Raw genomic sequence first — 20,032 nt, forward strand, 5'->3', positions numbered from 1 at the left:
TGTGTGTGTCTGTTGATTAAGTGGTGTGTAGCTAAAAACATTCTCACGACCTCTAGTAACATGTCGTGACTTAAACATAAGAACATATTATGGCTAAGGCTACAGTTATACATGTCATAATAATAATATTAAACACCCTGTCTGCTGACAGTCATCAACTCTTCTCTCTAGTTATCCTTGACCAGATGTACCCTGTAGAAACTCATAAGTATGACTAAGCATTTAACAGTCTAACTAGACATCCTATCTCCACTAAACATTTCTAATACATAAAGTATCTATCCAATATCTATCTGACTAAAAATACCTAACACACTGATGCACCCCTATACATCACATCAGGTGTTTGTACCTTTCACTGATTACATCCTGGATGGTCTTTTTCCATCTTTGACATGGAAAACCCAAAGTCCACTTTTCCCAAAAGCAATCTGAATCGTGAACTTTTTTAACCACAGAACATGTTTCCATCACCTTTGGGTCCCTCTGACATGTGCTATGACTCAAAGAACTCTGCGGCATTTCTGCACCGAACTGTTTTATGGCTTCTTCCTTGTTTAATAGCTTTTCGGGTTACATTTCTGGATGCAGCAGTGGGCTGTGTTAAGTGACCAGATTTTCCAAAATCCTCCTAAGCTCACAGGGCTATATTCATCACGGTAGCATGACAGTTTCTCATGCAGTGGCCCCTGAGGGCCCCTGTATGCTCAACGGTGGTTTCTGCTCTTTATAGCTCACTGTGATTTCCCTAGATTCTTTCAATCTTTTCACAATATTATGCACTGTAAATGGTGAAAAATCTAAATCGTTTGCACCGTGCATTGAGAGATATTCTTTTTGAACTGACTGAAAATTCTCTCACAAAGTGTGGCACAAAGTAGTGCCACAACCCATCCTTGATTGCAAAAATGAGCTTTTGGTAGATGCCTCTTTTATACCAAATCAAGATACCCTCACCTTTTCCCAAGTACCCTGCAAATTTTGCAATCTTCCAGAACAGTATTACTGGAAAAGTCTGTAAACTTACTTATTTAGCCTCTGTGTCAGCTTTTTTGATTGTTTTGCAGGCATCAGATTCAAAATTTGTTTATATTTATAAAAGACAATTATGATGGCAAGTGAAAACACTGAAAACCTTTTCTTTGTATTTTTGTCAGTTAAATAAGGGTTGAATTGAATTAACAAATCACTGATTTTAGTTTTTATTGCATTTTGAAAAATGTCCCAAGTTTTCTGTAAATTGGGTTTATTCTTACACATTTTTATAGATTTAAAAACACCCGTTGATTTATAAAGGTCCCCTTTCCTGTCTGGAAATATGATTTCACAAAGAAAAACTATATCAGGCTCAGTGTGGGAGATGGAAATGGGCATCTCATGATTTATTCATTTGCCACAGAGTGACTACAACACTTTAATGTTACTGAAGGCCATTATAGCTGTAGCAGGAAAATTGACATCACACAGCATCACATATTAGATAACATAACCTATTTATCGCTGTGTTTAAAGAAAAGACTGGCTCCTAAAAAACAAACAATAGCTCATATTTGACATGCAGCTGTAAAGAGGAGTTGAGAAAAAGAGGGAATTTGATGGGATGAATGGGAAAAAAGGTGCAGCTGGGCGAATTAGTCATCTTAGGTAATGCGACAGTGCTCAAGGCTAAACATTTTGAACAAGAGCCTAAAAAAGGGGGAAGGAGAGCATGAGTGGGGATGTCTTCATCCAGTTTGAGAGAGCCTGGCCCCATTCCTTGCCCAGGCAAGTTCTCCTAGACATACCTCTGGATTCATATTAGCCTGTTGATGGTGTTCAATTGATGTGATTTGATGGTGCAGCAGCACTCACAGACAAACCATCCCAGACAAACATGACAGTGGTCCCTACCAGCCTGTTACGCCGAGCTGTGTGTGAGTTGTTTAGGACCCAGTAAATATGCAGATTCGAACCCAGGCTAGACAAGAAAAACATATTTAATGCTCCATGAAAACAAACAAAACAGAGCCGGTCTCGTCCGCTGATCTTGGGGCAGCTGGGCACACTGAGTTGACTGGACTGCTGTCTCCCGGGGTGAATGAGAGGCGTTGCTCGCTAAATAAGAACACAGAGAGAGTTTAAGAACAAGCAGCAGGTATGGTATAGATTGTTTCTGGTAGTCACTCTGGGGACCTGAACAGTTGAGTGCACCGCAGGCCCAGGGAGTAGTCCAGGGAGGGGGAGACTGGTGCCAGAGATCTCGGGTTCGGTGTGTGGGTCCCCTGATGAGGCAGCGCTGGTAGCTGAGTTCACAATGTTGCGAAAGGAGCGCAGATCAAACAATGGTCCATAAACTTGAGGCCTTGACATGAACATGAAACGCAGTTACCAACAGGATAACACATAATAATCTGGCGACAATAATGGAGAGCAGGTGTGCCTCGTCGCCTGGAATGCACCCTCACCTGTGCGGGGGCGGAGCTGCTGGAACTACCTGTGCCTGCTACCGAGGTATAGGGGGCGGCCTGGGTCACGGACGTAACACAGCCTGGAGAAAATACACAGATATACACTCTGGAAACAAAAATAAACAAGCCCAGTTCTTCAGGAACAAGGACTCAGATTCAACTGTAGGTGACAAAGATGACTTTATCTTCCTCATCATCATCACCTACTATACTGCTGAACAAAGAGTGAAGATGGAAGATCCCCCCTCAGTCACAAGCCCCTTAAAAAGCACTGACTGGGTTGGAGTGGTTAGCAGTGCACACTGTTGTCTTCAGTGGGATTAAAGTGGCTTTGAATGGTTGAGACCATTAAAATCTACAACAGCTCAGAAGTCCTGGAGGGCCTTATGAGTGTATTTATCATTAGGATTAACAAACCCAGCCTGTGAATGCTCTCATCCCAGGAGAACAGCCAGCTCCACCCTTGTACCGCTATTGTGTTTGGTTGAGTGGTTGATGAAAAGAGAGATACAGCAGAAGGGGAGGTAAAGCTCTGGTCCCAGACTGCTGGCCATTCCCAGTGGACTGCACCCCCTAGCTGAACTACAGTATATGCAGAAAGCTATGGTTTACAGGCTACAGTACATACATTGCCATCTAATTCCTAAACCACAAACTTTGTGCATGACGTGATCAGAGAACAGACCCAGAAGTCATTGAACTGCTTGTAGAGGATGAAAATCTCCCTTCAAGTCTTGTGTATGCTTTGGAATCTATTTCAGGGATTTGACCATCAGCGTGTTGAGTCATCCTTATCATAACACGTTTCTTGCTTGCTTCCTTCCTTCCTCTCCCATCCCTCAGATTTTTCACATGACTTATGACCTGGCCAGCGCCATGGTGAGGATAGTGAACCTGATCGGCATGATGCTGCTGCTGTGTCACTGGGATGGCTGCCTGCAGTTCCTGGTGCCCATGCTGCAGGACTTCCCTGCTGACTGTTGGGTATCAAAAAATAAGATGGTGGTAAGTGCTTCTCCTGCACTGAGTCCTCTTGCATGTTCAAATCAGATCATGCGCTGTCTTATCTCATTCATCAGCTCTAGTAATTACTGCACTGAAACCCTTAAGAATCCTGGCAAAGATTACTTACCATATTTGTCATTTTAAACCCTAAATCAGCTATATTTATCTGATACATTTGGCCACCTTTATTTGAATTGCTGATTATTTTTTATTTATTTGGCACTCTTGACATCTGTCCCTATTGTGACAGAAGAGAGACCTTGAGTCTGTGCATGGAGCATTGATTTCCTGCAGAGGACAGAGGACCCATGTCCAATATTGGCTGAATACTGACAGCTCCCAGTGAGCACTCATGCTGTGCTTTAATTTTGCAGTATTGTTAAAACAGGTACTGGAGCAGAGCCTTTGTTAAAGTCTGACTGATAATAGAGTTCTCTATTATTTGCCTATGGACACAGACTGTCACACCTGATGTGACTCTGAATCACCTGTAGCTGATGGCCTCATGTTAAGTTAATATGTTACAGCAAACAAAACAAACAATCAAACAAAAAACTTCAAAGAAATCTGAATTATTGTCAGGTTTTATGGGGGACTCTCAACAGGGATTGATCTAACATCAGTTGAAGCTGCTCTTTTCAGTGTAACAAAACAATAAATCAATGCAGCTGAGAAGAGTGGCTGCCTAGCTGATGGCTTATCAATGTGAGCGTCCATAAGGCAATGTTTGGGCTTTTGTGAGGTCGGCAACTAATTTCATCATAGCAGGTTTTCCTCTGTCAGCTTATTACATTCAGATATGATCACAGCCAATCTCAGTCACAGTGCATAACACTATTTTCATTACAATTAAATGCTAAAATAACTTTTTAAAAGTCCCTTAATAATTCAAGTCAAAGACAGAATATTACAGTTATTAACTATGGGATAACAGACAACAGAACAGCACGTTCAAAAAGCTAATCTGGGTTATACATAAAACAGCATCTAGTCAGCTGTTTGTTCGGCTCTGTGTGCCAGAACAGATGTCACATGAGTAGTTACATCGCTCAAGGTATGATGGATTTGGTTCATCATGCCTCACTGCCTCCCTGACATGCTCACTTGTTTCACAGAATTTGCCTCTCTTATATTTAATAGCAAGAAACGACAGATGTTACAAACCACTGTCCCTCAATATTTTTCACACAGACACTTTGAGCTTGTTTTTTGTAACAGTCTGTGCAGAGATAAATACTGTATATACACACAGGTGAGGTCAGGGAAAATGTCAGTACTTGGGTCAAACCAGCAACAACCACTTTGTCTTATATTTATCTGGATTAATAGGCATTAAGATAAGTGATAAACATATATTTATTCATTCAAATAGATGCAGACTTTTTCTCTTCACCTCACAGTTTCTGTTCCCTGGAAAAGATGCATTTTCCCATTAATTTGATACAGAAAGAGCCAACTTGAAAATGAACTCTCTTAACTTACATAAGGCAGTTTAAGTTTTTTGTTTATATGTTTACAATTTCAGAGAAATGTAGCCACTACTTATGTTGTTAATAACAAGCCCCACATTTACCTTTACTACCATTAAAAGTGAAGAATCCAGTCTCCCACATTCTAAATGTTTTAGCATCTGCATCTCAGCATCTCTGGAATAAAGGCTCACATACCAAATGCCTTGTCACAAGACAATTTCATGCATTTCTGACTAGATTATATTTAGACATTTTATACATCTTCTCATGTTGTTACAGCTCAGTCATGTTTCTGTAACTTCCACTGGCTGTTTCCCCAGACTGCAGCACCCAAACAACCTCTTGCAAGTACAGGCTCTGAGATGCAAGGAAGAACACTCATAATGTACTTAGCTTGTAGCCTCTCATCAAAACTGACTTGTTTTGTCTCACACAGTAAACACTGTCTAATTAATTGCATTACATAGAAGAATGGTTCTCACTGTGACCGAATAACAAATACATTTTTCTGAATGAATTCAAATCTCAGGGGTAGGTCCCTCTCTGATGGAAAGATCCTCATAGTTTGCTCACATTGCCTGGTTGACAAAGGAAGTTGTTCACGATGACAGACTCAATCTCAGTCAGTTTGGCCTTAATTAGAATCATAAGAGACATTTTTGTCATCTTTTATTGTAGCTGTTCCATTACATGCTGGGTCATCACTCCTTACCTTTTCAGGAGGGCACAAATAAAATTGCTATCTTCCTCTGCTTTTCCACTGTGGAAATGAGTTGAAAGCTATTTGGACATGCCACCCCCAGGAGAGCGTTGATATTGATTTGTTATGAACTATCACCAGGATCCAAAGGAAAAGCAGCAATTTATCTACAAATGGAAGAATTCACAGAGAAATCACTTTTTTTTCTAAATAGCTGACCTACTTTATGTCATGCAAGCCTCTGGTGTCTCATGCTACATCAGCCCATTCTCAGGGCTCTGTTTTAGGCTCCTGCCCAAAAGTCTGCTTGCTCCAAATGGTTGCATATTGAAGTGTGCTTTATCCTGCCAACTGTTCTGTATTGAACTAAGACTGGGTGAAATTGACATCTGCCATTAGGTTTGTCTTAAGCAATTGGATGTGTGTGTATATGTGTGTAGGTGTCAGAGTGCTCATTGACCTTTAATGTGCCATCAGCACCCCTATTAGACAGAGACAGAGCAACCAAGATAGAAAGATGTTTCAGTGTACTCACCCTGACTAACCCTGTGTCTTCTCTTTCATCCAGAATGACACATGGGGACAGCAGTACTCCTACGCACTTTTCAAGGCTATGAGTCACATGCTGTGTATTGGGTATGGCATGTACCCCCCGGTGGGCATGACAGATGTGTGGCTGACCATCCTCAGCATGATCGTAGGTGCTACCTGCTATGCCATGTTTGTGGGCCATGCGACTGCACTAATCCAATCTCTGGACTCATCTCGACGGCAGTACCAGGAAAAGGTGAGTCAAGATGACCTATTGCTGATGGCTGTGTTGTCTTGATTTATTTTGAAGAGAGAGGTAATGGTAGGATCTGTTTTGTCACAATGGAGATAATGATATGTATCATGGCTGTGTGTTATTTATTCAGTACTGGTTGAATACCAACAGCTTCCAGTGAGAACGTTTGCTCTATTGCTAAAACAGTGGCTGGATAAGATAGGATAAGTTGACACTTTAGTATCAGATAAAATCTGAAAATTCATTTGCAAAACAAAGCATCTGCAAAGCAAAAACAAACAATAACAGCAACAAATTAGCAAACAACAGCACTAAAGCATGGTTTCATAGTCTCTGGATACAGATCTTACATAACCACACCCTGGTTTTGATTCAACAGCATTATGGACTGGTGAACAAAAGAGATTTTCAGTCTTCCTTTTAAAATAAGGAACTCAAAATCACCTATTAGAAGGCAGAAGTGGATGTTGTCAGGTTTTATTTGGGCTGGGGGGCTGAACAGTGATTGATCTAAAATCAATAAATGCTCCTCTCTTCAATATAACATAGCAGTAAATCAACTGTAATTAACCCTTGCAGAATACAGCTGAGGAGCCTGGTTCTCTAACCAATGGCTTATCAATAAATACGTCAATAGGACAAAGTTTGCTCTTTGGCTCTTTCAGAAGCTGTGCCTCACAGTTTGAGAACCTCTGCTGTAAAGAGCTGCTGGAACATTTGACTGTACTGTAAGACCAAATTGATTTACATATTTTTCTAGGTAAAGCAAATGTTAAATTCTTACTTTGTGCTGAGAAAATACATGAATTTGGCCATTTCTGTCCAGCTGGTAGAGTAAGTTTGAATGGCATACGCAAAAATGTTACCTTTTCATAAACTAAACAGCTTTTTTCAAGGTTTGTTTGGATAGCCAAAACCACATACTATGACCTGACCACTCTTTTATTATGAATCACGTCATACGTTCCATATTTTTTGTCTTTCTTTGTCTTTGTATTTCTCCAAAATATGTATAAAGACATGATTCCCAGCCTCCTCAGTTCAGGGAAAACAGCTTGCTGATGGCTAGCTACGTATGACAGCTGAGACCTTCCACAGTGCAATGCCTACTGTGGGCCCAGCATGGGCAATAATGAACTGACCTGCTGCCACATTGCCCACTGTCTGTAGTAAGGAGCAGATGGGAGAGGATGACCTCCAGAGAATGGCAGCAGAGACTCGTGAGACCCCTCCCAAATGAAAGAGGGAGAATGGGAGTTAAGAGGGCAGAGAAAAAGAACCAGGCTGACAAGCAGGGGGAACAGATTAACTGATGTAATGCCTGAGTGCTGTTACATCTTCAAAAGGAGAACAAGTGTACTTGATAAATTAACACCTCAAAAAACTAGGGGTGAGTAATAAAGAGACCAGTTTTCCTCCAGACTCTCAAAACCTAAAACGATGAAAATTCCAAAAAGTAAAACATGCAAGTAGGTTGATGACTAACCCTGGTGACCTGAGTAGCTGTTTAATGACAGGCGAGCAAACCACTCTCCACTCGCCTGCTGCTGTGCTTTAGAGATGCCTTGCTGCCAAGTGGCCTGGACAGCTGGCTTGTCTCGGCACCAGTCAGCATGTGCTACCAAAGCCTTTTCCTGCCATTTCTGGGCTCACCCCCTAAGGAGACTTGAGAATACCCTAGCCAGCTAAAAAGGCTCCCCTGTGCTTCCACAGCTTCCCACGGAGCCTGCCTGCAGAAAGGTTATTACTGTAGACTGCAATTAATTTTTAAGAGCACAGATTCTCTCATTTATCTCACCCCATTTCTCAGTGATAGGAAATACTCTGGGTGCTCTGTCATCACATTATCATCTGGCTATGGGAGTCATTTGTACTAAAATATACTATATCCTCTCTTCCTTTCTGCTTATCAGGGTTACTTCCTTCAAGTGCAAAAAACATTTTGTCATTGGCTCTTGCATCACTTGTGTGACAAACGGATCTATTCCCTGGAGATTTCAATCTGATGTTCCATGTCAGTTTAATACCACAACCCATACATTCACGTAGTGGACAGTGCATGGGTCAATCCCTGGAGGTCTGAGAAGACAAGGTGACTGATTTAGATCATCATGACAGGGACAGCTGTGTAGCACATTATATAAATCTGGATTATATAAAGTGGTCTGTTTGTGTTTTTAGTATGTCAGTAAAATAAGAAAAATGGGAGGGATTCAACAGAATTTATGAAAAACTCATTGAATAAACATTGTATTTCTCACATACATATGCTTAATTTAAGTAGCTTAAACAGCCTCATATCAAGCTGTGACAAACCTAATGTTGGATATTTATTTGATCCCATAAAGTCTGTAAACCATACATACATGTTTACATTTTTTTTTGTTTTGTTTGTTTTATGTTAAAAATTTGACATTTTGATTTATGTAGCTGTGGATTGGTATTTATTTATTTATTACAGGAAACACATAATCATAGCTTCATTAAAGGCCTAAATTGCGATTTTTGACCACCAGAGAGTCTGGTTAGACTCACACCATAAATCACTCCTTACCTCTCTTTGCCCCTCCCATCCATGTCCTATTATCACAAATTTATAAGTGAACTACTGATGTCTGGTTGCAACAAACTGTACAAAAGGCTGCCTCCAGTCCAAAGCTAACATTAGCTGACTAACGAGAGCCGACTCTGCAGTAGAACTGTAGTGACACAATATGAAGTGATAAAAACTGAATTGGATTGAATTGAACTGAGACTGACAGTTAAGCAATTTATGATATATGGATGCTACCATTGTTTGTAGAGGATGTATCATGTCTGTTTGATGCAGTCTGACTTGTAGCTGTTGAGAGCTCCTCCATGGCTGGAAAACTCTTCCTTTATTTATTAGACAATGTGTAAAATCATAGTTAATGCACCTTTAAATTTATATCACAGTCTTTGCTGTTCTTGATACAAAACACATTTTGTTGTTTCATCAAATATCTAGCTGTTTCAAAGATGTTTGGTGGGCATTTTGTCTTTCAAACTCTCACTAATGTGTTTATCCACAGCTTTGCCACAAAATGAAGTTTTTCATCTTTTCCTTACTGCTTATGTTAGTTTCTGAACACCATCACAGAATTCAGGAGCAGTCTTTTAATACTTAATTTTCTGTGCTGATTCAACATAGCTGATGCAGATTATAATGAAATATGAGTAATTATACACTTTGATTCATTAGTAAATGCTGGAAACTCCATTAGTCCTGTGTGTCGTTGCCTGCTGGCAAGCTGAAATAATTCTCTGTAATTTGCAGGTTTGGAGTTTTTGTGTTAGGAAGCCAAACATTCTCAAGTTGATATTCCAAAGATGCAGAGTATCATTTGCATATACCAGCTGTCTGTAAATCAGCGTGACTTGGCTATCTGATTATTTGACCATTCTGCTTATTATACAATAATTGCAAAATTAAAAAGACAATTGGAGTATATGTAAAAATGAACATTAGCTTGCATGGAGCTGGACGCATGCTTTAGTATTGTGGTTGTATTGTGTATGACACTAGACCTGAATCATGCAGTGAGTAAACACCCAGTGGAAAACAGTATACTGGTACCAGTACTGTCACATTCAGATGCAGGGTCATAAACTATCTCCCAGTACTGTCACATTCAGATGCAGGGTAGATACTTACTTACAGTACCACTGTTTAGTTAGTGAAAGGAGTGCAACAGTGGATCTGTGTTAAGCCAAGCAGCACCAATGCTACATTTAAATGCCACATGCTGGTTTTGATGTGACACAGGCTCTGCATTCATCTGCTGTAAATGAGCTGTAAAAAGTAGAACATGGAGCCCTCATATACATGGCTGAATGGCCGAGATGAGAGGCCATGTGTCTACTTGGCATGCAGGTCCAGGTAACAGTTAAATTTAGATGGGAAACAAATCAGTGAAACCCCGCCTGAGGAACTATGATGAAGAAAATCGGGCTGTGAAGGAATCACAGAGGTCTATAGACAGTAAAAAGGAAAGGAGGGGACAAATGCTCTGCTCTGAGAGATGGTGAAAGTTATCATCAGAAAGCCTGGGTATAATCTTTCCTGAATATAATTCTATTACAATGCGGCCTCATTTGATGAATGTCTGAGCTGTCAGAAGCTAGCAAGCAGACTGAAATGAGCTCTTAAATAAGAATCAGCCTGTTAACTGTTACTCAGAGTACAAAGCCCAGAAATCGCTAAATACTAGGGGCTCGTGGCTGAGATTAAAAAAAAAAAAAGAAGCTTTATTAGCTTCATTTTCACTCTGCTTAAAATATGTTTCCAGTCATTTGTTGTGTGTTAAATGGAACATGTGGATGCAGAATAATAACACATGAGGTTGGACTCAAGTTTGCAGACCCAGGTGCTAGGGGGAAAAACATGACGGTAGCAGGTAAATAAAAAGAACACAACACTACACTACATCAAAAATATGTAGTGTAGTGTAAATCAGCGTAGCGTGTAGGTAGTGTGGTAGAGTCAAGCCAAAACGCACAGTGTCTGTCAGCGTAGCATTCTACCAACATGTATGTTATGCGGTACATAGTTAATGTTCCGGCGACGACGAAGCGTCTGACAGAGGTGTAAGTAAAGAGAAGGTAATCATCGGGATGCACCCCAGCTGTGCGCCTCAACAAACCAGTCGCTAATTACTGGAATGCAACACAGCTGAGGTGCAGAGCCCACAGGATAGAGAGAGTAGAGGAGAGAAAGACGGAGGAGAGGCAGCGGCCGCCGAGCGGCCCTAATAACATGTGCATTTTCTACCTGTCTGCACTTCAGTTTATCATAAATGCAATTGACTGCATTGACTCTGTTGAGTCCATATCAGCTCTGAACGGAACAGAGACAGGTTGGAGCTGGATTTGGTGTAAACTTTGATTCAGCGCAACCTTTTCTACTCAGTGACAGCCATATACTAGAGGTGCCCTGTGTGGTAGTTGTGGGATTTTTTTTTGTAATTAGTTACATACAGTCATGGACAAAAAGATTGCCACCGCTGCATTTCTGTCAGATAAGGAACCACTTCCCCTAGAAAACTGTTGCCATCACAACGTTTTTGGTATTCTCATGTTTATTTTGTTTTGTTTGCAATGGAACAGCACAAAAAGCTGAGGGGGAAAAAGCCAAATCTGGTCCATTCCACACAAAACTCCAAAAATGGACTGGACTGAATTATTGACACATTTTCAAAATCAACAGAAATAGTTGTATTTCAAGAATGATGTTCCTTTCATTTGTAATGAGATTCACCTGTAGCAAATTCTGGGTCACAATTTTGGGCCCAGTATCAGAAAGTTGGGTCTCCATCAGAGGTCATGGGTCTTACAGCAGGACAATGAACCAAAGCAGACTTCAAAAAGCACCACAAATGGTTTTAGACAATGGGCTGGAGAGTGGCCAGCAATGAGTCCAGATCTAAATGCCATAGATCACCTGTGGAGAGATCTCAGAACAGCAGCTGGAAGAAGGAACCCTTCAAATCTGGGAGACCTGGAGCAGTTGGCAAAAGAAGAGTGGTCCAGAACTCTAGTAGAGAGGTGGAAGAAAATGGTTACAGGAAGTGATTGATTTCAGTTATTTTGTCCAAAGGCTGTGCTACCAAATATTAAGTTGAGGGTGTCAGTAATTCTGTCCAGTCCATTTTTGGAGTTCTTTGTGAAATGTATCAGATTTGGCTGTTTTCTTTGTGTGTGTGTGTGTGTGTGTGTGTGTGTGTGTGTCATGTGTTGTTTGCTCCCACTCCCCAGCGTCAAAGCTGGTGTGAAGACAGTGGTGAAGAGAAGGACGGACGAGGAGGGAGGGATGTGTTACCTGATAGAAATGAAGGGGTGTCAATATTTTGGGCCATGGCTGTATTAAATGGTAATACATGCTGTGGTATCTTTATTTAGTACCCCTTGCTAGTTGAGTTTTGCCATAGAAGGCATTCATTTTACAATAGTATCAGCAGAAAATACTTCCATTTGAAAATTTGAAACCATTTATTGTTTGGCACTGGCTGCTTCAGAACAAAATTTAAGCTTTGTCACTGGGCTGATTGTATGGTGATATCCTGGCATAACTTCCAAATTACATCAACTTCCAACCACCAATTTAATGTAAAACTGACTTAATGATTGTTTTTTAAACTACTTCAGAATATTGATTACTATATGACAAAACACAATGAATTTTTCAGTTTTTAAGTATTGATTAAGTATGATTATCCTTATCCTTAATTATCCTTACTGTAGTATAAACGCCTGTAGTATTATAACAATTCAGTAATTATATTATTCACTAATCTATTAGAGTGTCCACACTGACGCTCTGTCTTACCCATTCACTGGAATAGGTTCTCTGCCAAATTCCCCCAAGGATCCCCCTCTTGTCTCAGGCATGTTGAGAACTATTATCTGGCTGCACATGTGACTATATGCCTGCCATTTCAGCTCTTTGTAAGCCACAGCTTATCTGTCACTGTCACCCTCTGCAGTGGAAATGTACATATACAGCATACAGAGATAGGGATGGAGACACCAAACAAAGAGTATAATCACATTCATTTGTAGGTGACTTGTGATCCGTGTTGTCTTTCTCAATTTAGACAAGCTCTCTGATCCTTTTGAGCATTCTCGTCTTAGTTTTTTTTCTCAGCTCTGTTTTTTCTTGGTAGCTAGCAGTGAAATCAGTGATGCCCAGAAGAGACCTATATATGAGTAGTGTGTTGTGGCATGCCTGTCCCCAGTGGCTTTAAAAGGAAATGACAGTGAGGCCCTGCAGCCCCTCCCCTTTAAAGCTTTAATTAACACTTGGCAATTAAACATGGCTCTTTGGGGAATAGTTAATAAGAGGCCCAAGGCTGATCTAGAGATCTTTTGCTCCTCCACTTCAGTCCCCGAGTCAAGCCCTTTAGAAATACAGTAAATAGTCATGAGAGGGAGAAATTTGATAAAATTGGAAAAATTGCTTCTTCAATGCAAGAAGCAAAATATGCAGTTTTAGTACTTTTTCTTATTTAGGCTAAATATTTGTCTGGTCATCTCTGTGATTGATTTTGAACAGCAGCAGCTTGGTGGTTGAAAGTTGATGTAACTTGGAGGTTATGCCAGGATATCAACATACAATCAGCCCAATGCAAAGCTGTCACCATGGTGAGGAGCTTAAGTGTACTTATTAAGCAGAATTCATACTTTGCATATACCCTCATGGGTATGCAGACACAGGGGCACACATTCCTATTTATAATTCAAATCAAGGGTCTGCCTTCTCTATAGGTTAGCCCACAGATGGATGGTTGATGTTGAGTAAAACAATAGTAATTTAACTTGTTAGCATGCTAACATTTTTTAATTAGCATCCATCTGTTAGCTATACCACTTATCATCCACAGGGTCATTGAGGAGCTGCAGCCAATCCCAGCTGAAATTGGGCGAGAGGTCAGGTACACATTTTAGTGTTGCCACTTAACCTAACTGTACTGGTAGTTGGAGGTCAGAGAGGAAACCCACATAGGAAAAGGGAGAAAATGCAACTTCCACAGAGAATGACTGTGATTAACGGGCAGGTTCAAGCCTCAAACCTTGTTGTTGTGAGGTTCCAGTGTCAACCACTACACCACTGTGCTGCCCTTCCTAATTACTACCAAACATAAAATACAGCTGAGAGACTGATTAAGATTGCATCCGATATTTAGTTGTAAACCTAAGTATTGGACAGAACAGTTAAAAATTACATGGTAATCTATTTGCTTGTTGTTCAAGTGATGGACTGGCGGACCAACATTCTCCTCAGTGCCACATTACCACACCTTGAGCATGTAGTGGGTGTCTTCACAGTTAATAGAGCTTATTCATGACTGGTGGAATGAGGAATAATTGTACTCATCTTACCATAATAGAATACACATAAGGGCAGAGACACATCAAGTCAACGATTGACTGTTGGCCACCATTGGGCCATTGAGGGTCTGTCGGGTCTCATCCTTCCGATGTGTCCCACACCATTGGTGCTAGTCATCTGTGAGAGAGAGACCACTGTGGTTGGTTGCTGAGCTTAGCGAATCAAAGCACAGGAATAGAACAGTTCAGGAAAGCCCCTTCAACCTGTCACTGTAGTATCCATGATTTCACCCACTTAGTGCAGTTTCTCCTTGTGTTTAGCCTCCACAACCTCCTTTCTTGTTCTACATGCAAAAGACCAAGGGTAGAGAGCGCCAGCGTCATTACAACTTATCAGACTAGAAGCAGCTTTAAACAGTAGCTGTTTTGAGGCGACGCAGAGGTCGGCCTTCGTTGTTGCTAGTTTTTTGACACCGGCTTGATGCATCTCTGCCATGGCAGTATATAGTAAATGTCTGCCCACAGCACATGTATTTCAAAAGAAGAAAAGTGTTCGAGAATCTCAGTAACATGAATTTCTAAGTTGTCTGGTACTCATTTTTCCTGCTTATTTGTGAATGCAAATATTTAATACATCGGCTAGATTTATTATATATTCCATAACTTTTGACCATGCAACACACAGTTTGGAGAAGGAGACAGAACACTGGAGAAAAATAAATATTTAGAAAGTATAATTAAGTGGCTGACATTTCTTTTGGGAAATGAATTATTCATGTTTTATTTGGTAAAAAAAAATGCCTCTGCTTGGAGAGCTACATGAGAGAGAAGGGAACTGGGGAAATGAAAAGTATGATAAAAGAATAGAGAGTCTGAAAAGAAAAGAGACGTACAAGTGGGATAGAGCCCAGAGAATGGCCATATGGAGGAAGATCAAAACTAAGCATTGTGAATTGACAACGCAGCTTAGTGGGCAGAGTATGCAACTGTAATGTTGCCCCCCCCCCCCACCCACCCCCGTTTTTGGTGCTTACTAGGTCTGTACATTAACTTACATTCATTTCCCAAAGACTACCAGAAAATCTGCCAGTAATGGGGACTGTATGATCAGTTTCTCAAACAGTTGCTGAACAAGCAGAACTTGCACAAATGTGACATCTTTGTTGATTTGTTTATAGTCAACTCGTTAAATTAGTATTGGTGTACATTTACATATTGTGTTTGTTACACTAATGAAAAGAACAAAACAAGGGTTACACATTCTGTTATGAACTGTGTGGTCCTACAGAGGAAAAGGCCTATTTGGTACTTGAGTATTAAGGTGGATTTTGTTACACTTGGACAAATGTTTGGACTAGATCACCTTTTTCTCCATGTGTTAACTGGCTGCTCATTGTTACTATATGGATATGAAAGTAGTATTAATTGCCTTATCTTAAAAATGATTGCATTCCTGAAAGAACAAACTAATGAAAGAAAGAAAGAATCCTGTGGTTATCATTGGCTACATTTAGGTTTTGAAGAGCCCCCACCCACCATTTCCCCGCTGATTGAGCCCCCTGGTTTTCAGAGGGCAGAAAGAGAGGCTGATGGTAGAATGATTACCTACTTAATGCTGACTCTGAATTGATTTAGCCACGTAGAGCAGGAGAGCAGGGCACTGTGATGGTGGCTGTACAGCAATAAGATAATTTCCTGTCACAGAGGGTGTTATCAGCCCATCACAGCACCAGGAGAGCCCCCCCTCCCCCATGATTGGTGTCTTTACATCCCTGTCAGCTCCCCTGAGGCTCAGCAGTCATTAGAAAATATGAAATGCCTTTGAGTGAAACGCCAAGCTACTACTGTATGTAGTTCTGTTGTACTCATCATGATAATGCTCTTTCATGCAGGGAGAACCAAATTCCAGCAAGGTGCAAAGCTGAGGATAAATGGATATATCAGATGCTGACTATTATATGTTGACTTTTTTTTCTTCTTAAACAAATGTAAAAACAAGGCTGGGAGACACATCAAAGGATATGACAGTTCATGCCTTTGAAACACCACTCCTGCTGTGCAGGAGACATATGGACATTAGACAAGATGCAGAATGGGGGTTAAACTTGTCATCCTCACCCTGGCATCACACACAGACAAGCCACCTTCACTGCAGCTGGAGATGTATTTCATTGTTTTTTATAGCTTTCCATCTCTTGGAGGAGTGAAGCACAAGTTTTTTCTATGAAAGGATTCTGTTTAATCACCAGATCAGTAAATGCTCAATTTTATGCCAAAGGGATTGTGGGGATAAAGACTGAAACCCTCACCCCATGACAGAACTCATCCATCTCCCCACTGATGCCCAGAGACTGGATATCTGAAAGCCTTCTTTCCACATCTTATTCTTGCTTGTGCAAGTATTTAATTTTCCAGCTCACTTTACGCAGCAATGGCACATATAAATTGTCAACTATTTCACTTGACAGTCCCTGAGAGGCAAAGTGATATTGTAAGTACATCATCTGAGCAGTTTCGTAGTGTTTGACTGCAGACTGATAGTCCAACTATTCTGCCTTATCTGCTGCATTTCTTGTTGTGTTTTTGTATGTGCATAAAACTGTTTGCAGTGTGCGCTGTTTATGACTCTCATTGTGCACCTAACAATGCATTTAAAAGCATTATTACAAGCAGGGCCATGCAACAGTTTGTAGACTGGTCACAACTGAGGGGGCTGTATCATCAGTATGCACAAAGTGACACCAGACTGTTTCCTCTGTCTGCAAGGGACACGGAAGGCTCTGGTCAAATACATTATTTTTCTTTAATAAGTACTGATTATCAGTCTGCATAGATTTGGATACACGCACACACTTTCACACACACAACTTAATTTAATAATCTCTTTGTCTCGTTTGTTAATGTCTGGTGTCTCATCTGCTATGTTATGTCTTTTGTCCTGTAAATGCGTTATTGTTGCAATAAAAAAAATAAAAGTCAATAAATAAATATGGTCAAACAGAAAAAAAGCAATTATACTTTAATAGTATAATATGCATTCATGTTAAATGTGCCATTCTGCCTAATGAGTACTTTTACTTTTAGTTATTTTAGTATGTTTTGATGCTAATACTTTGTACTTTTACTTAAGTAACATTTTGAATATACTTTTACTTAAGTAAGGAATGTGAATACTTCTTCCACCAGTGATTCTAAAACTAGTACGAGTTGCTTTCCCCCCCCTGATTTCCAGGAAGCCTGACATGCATGAGACAGTCGTCCTTATTTACTGTGCTATATTTCCACAAGATCGTCCTTTTGATGATTTCCCCTAGGATTAGTGATGACTGGAGTAGGAGCGTCAGATAACAGAGTATAAGACATCTGAGGTCAGCCATGTCACTGAGTGGCATGGCTGCTGGCAGTGTAGAAATGGTGATCAAAGACCACCTCCAGCGTTGCCATATGAATTGTTAATTTCTTTTTTTTTCTTTCACTGAGGGTCAAGAATTCTTCCTGTTATTATTCCCAAGGTGATCTCATTTGGCTTTGATCTATGACTTTGCTTCCAGTACTGCAGAATCAGTGAAAGGCCATCTGACACGCATTGTAATACTTTGATTTTTAACAAACAGGATAAAGACAGGATGATACACACACACACACACACACAGTCTCCACTATAAAACAGAAACACCAATGACAGTTGGTCTTTGTCTGTGTTTGAGGAACCACAAGGCTTTGTTTGTTGTTTCTCATGTATACTCTAAATATCCATTATCAGTAAGATACATTTGTGTTGTTATATAGTGGTTATCATATAGGTTCAAATTTTCTTAAACATTTTTAATGATTTTATAATTGTTTAATTTATTGTCGACTGAGTAGCTCTACAGTACGTATTGTGTGTTAGCAAAAAATTCACAAATAAAATAAATAACATAACACAAAATAAAAGCATATAAACATATAATTTCACAATAATAATGTATCTGTACAAATGGCAGCCCTGTCCCTACACCATAGGGATTTTACCTAAAGCTGTCTAAATGCAGCAACACAGTGTTTTATATTAAATTCTTTACACAAACATGTCCTACTGGTGTGCACTTTGAAAATGGACATACAAATGAACACTGAAACAGACACAGAAATTGACAACTCCAACTAGATACTGGAGTGACACGGTTACTTTACTTTGAGACCATTTTCATGGGAATCCAGATTAGCCATGAGAATTGTTTCCAAGATCCTTGTACATTATCAGCATGACTAAACATCAAACACCACTGCCTTCTGTCTTTCATGAGAGACAGAGACAGTGTAAGAGGCATAATCTGACTCCTTTTCTTCCTGGACTATGGCATTTGAGTAACCTGACTGTTATGTGTCTGTGTGTCCCTGCAGTACAAACAGGTGGAGCAGTACATGTCCTTTCATAAGCTACCCGCAGATATGAGGCAGAGAATCCATGACTACTACGAGCACCGTTACCAGGGCAAGATGTTTGATGAGGAGAGCATCCTGGGAGAGCTCAACGAACCACTCCGAGAGGTGGGATGAATGCTTTCATCTGGGTTTGAATCCGCTGCACATGCGGCTATGATGCTTTCAAAAACCCATGTATTGCTTGACATTTCTCTCAGTTCAGTTCAAATTCACAGACATTTTACCCTTACATACAGTATATACTGTATATATATATTTGAGGCTAAATCCAAACTAAAATAAAACTGAGAGAAGAGCAGAAAAGGTCTCTGCACAGCCGACATTTTTCCTGTTGTTACTTTATTATTCCTCTGGTCTGAAACTGTGACAGCTCAATGCATTTTGTAAAGCTCCAACTCTTTTCTGATATTCTTACTAACTTCTGTTTTCAATCTTTCTCTGTGTGCTTAAACAGGAAATCATCAACTTTAACTGTCGAAAGCTGGTGGCATCCATGCCTCTGTTTGCCAACGCCGACCCCAACTTTGTCACCTCCATGCTCACCAAGCTGAAGTTTGAGGTGTTCCAACCTGGGGATTACATCATCAGGGAGGGCACCATTGGCAAGAAAATGTACTTCATACAACATGGGGTTGTCAGTGTACTAACCAAAGGCAATAAGGAGACCAAGCTCTCAGATGGTTCCTACTTTGGGGGTAAGACAAGCTGGCGTTGCACCAAACTCAAAAGGCACACACACACACACACACTCACATACACGCCCTGTGGAGTTTTAATCTGCTTCATTTTAATATTAATGTTGCTATCATTTAGAGGTTGGCCTGAGTCTGAATATTGATAGGTGAAGGCAACAGCATTTGGATAATGCTATTCTGAATCAGATATTAGCTTGTCATGAGCCTGAAGTGCTGTGTTGTGCACTGCTTGTCACCTCACTTACAATTCTTCTTCATGGTTTATGCAGGACTTTTTTCTTTATTTCACATCGTGAGCTGTCTTTTAAATGTAGGGCAACACTTGCATTAGTGTGAATTAAGAAATCTGCATCCAAAGGTCAAATAGGTGAGAAAGCTGAGAAATTACATAACATATGAATGCTTATGACTTGTATGATAACCCAGAATTCTTATGCACTTAACTCGTGTTATGTTCTTAATCAGAGTCAGACAATGCGTAGCCCTCTCATGATCCCATCGACCCTAGGACACATGCAGGAGACAATGCTGCCACTCTGCCCTCACCAAATACCAATTAATTTGCACAGTGACAGCATATCATTTAGACTACACTGTTATGTAATGAGAAATGGTGGCAAAGCGTTTAACAGTACACGACCTGCGTGTGG

The 20,032-nt window shown here is 40.4% G+C and overlaps 1 protein-coding gene across 1 annotated transcript in view; it reads left to right on the forward strand.

Moving 5' to 3' along the window:
• The window catches only part of hcn4 (hyperpolarization activated cyclic nucleotide-gated potassium channel 4), an 81,060-nt gene that overhangs the window by 40,370 nt on the left and 20,658 nt on the right, over positions 1–20,032 (forward strand). Inside the window, exons 4-7 of the mRNA XM_020592477.1 lie at positions 3,291–3,452; positions 6,193–6,411; positions 18,646–18,792; positions 19,142–19,382. Coding sequence (XP_020448133.1) covers positions 3,291–3,452; positions 6,193–6,411; positions 18,646–18,792; positions 19,142–19,382 — 769 coding nt within the window. The remainder of the gene's footprint in view (positions 1–3,290; positions 3,453–6,192; positions 6,412–18,645; positions 18,793–19,141; positions 19,383–20,032) is intronic.

This window comes from Monopterus albus, unplaced genomic scaffold, assembly GCF_001952655.1.
Source record: "Monopterus albus unplaced genomic scaffold, M_albus_1.0 scaffold17.1, whole genome shotgun sequence".
Taxonomy (NCBI): Eukaryota; Metazoa; Chordata; class Actinopteri; order Synbranchiformes; family Synbranchidae; genus Monopterus; species Monopterus albus.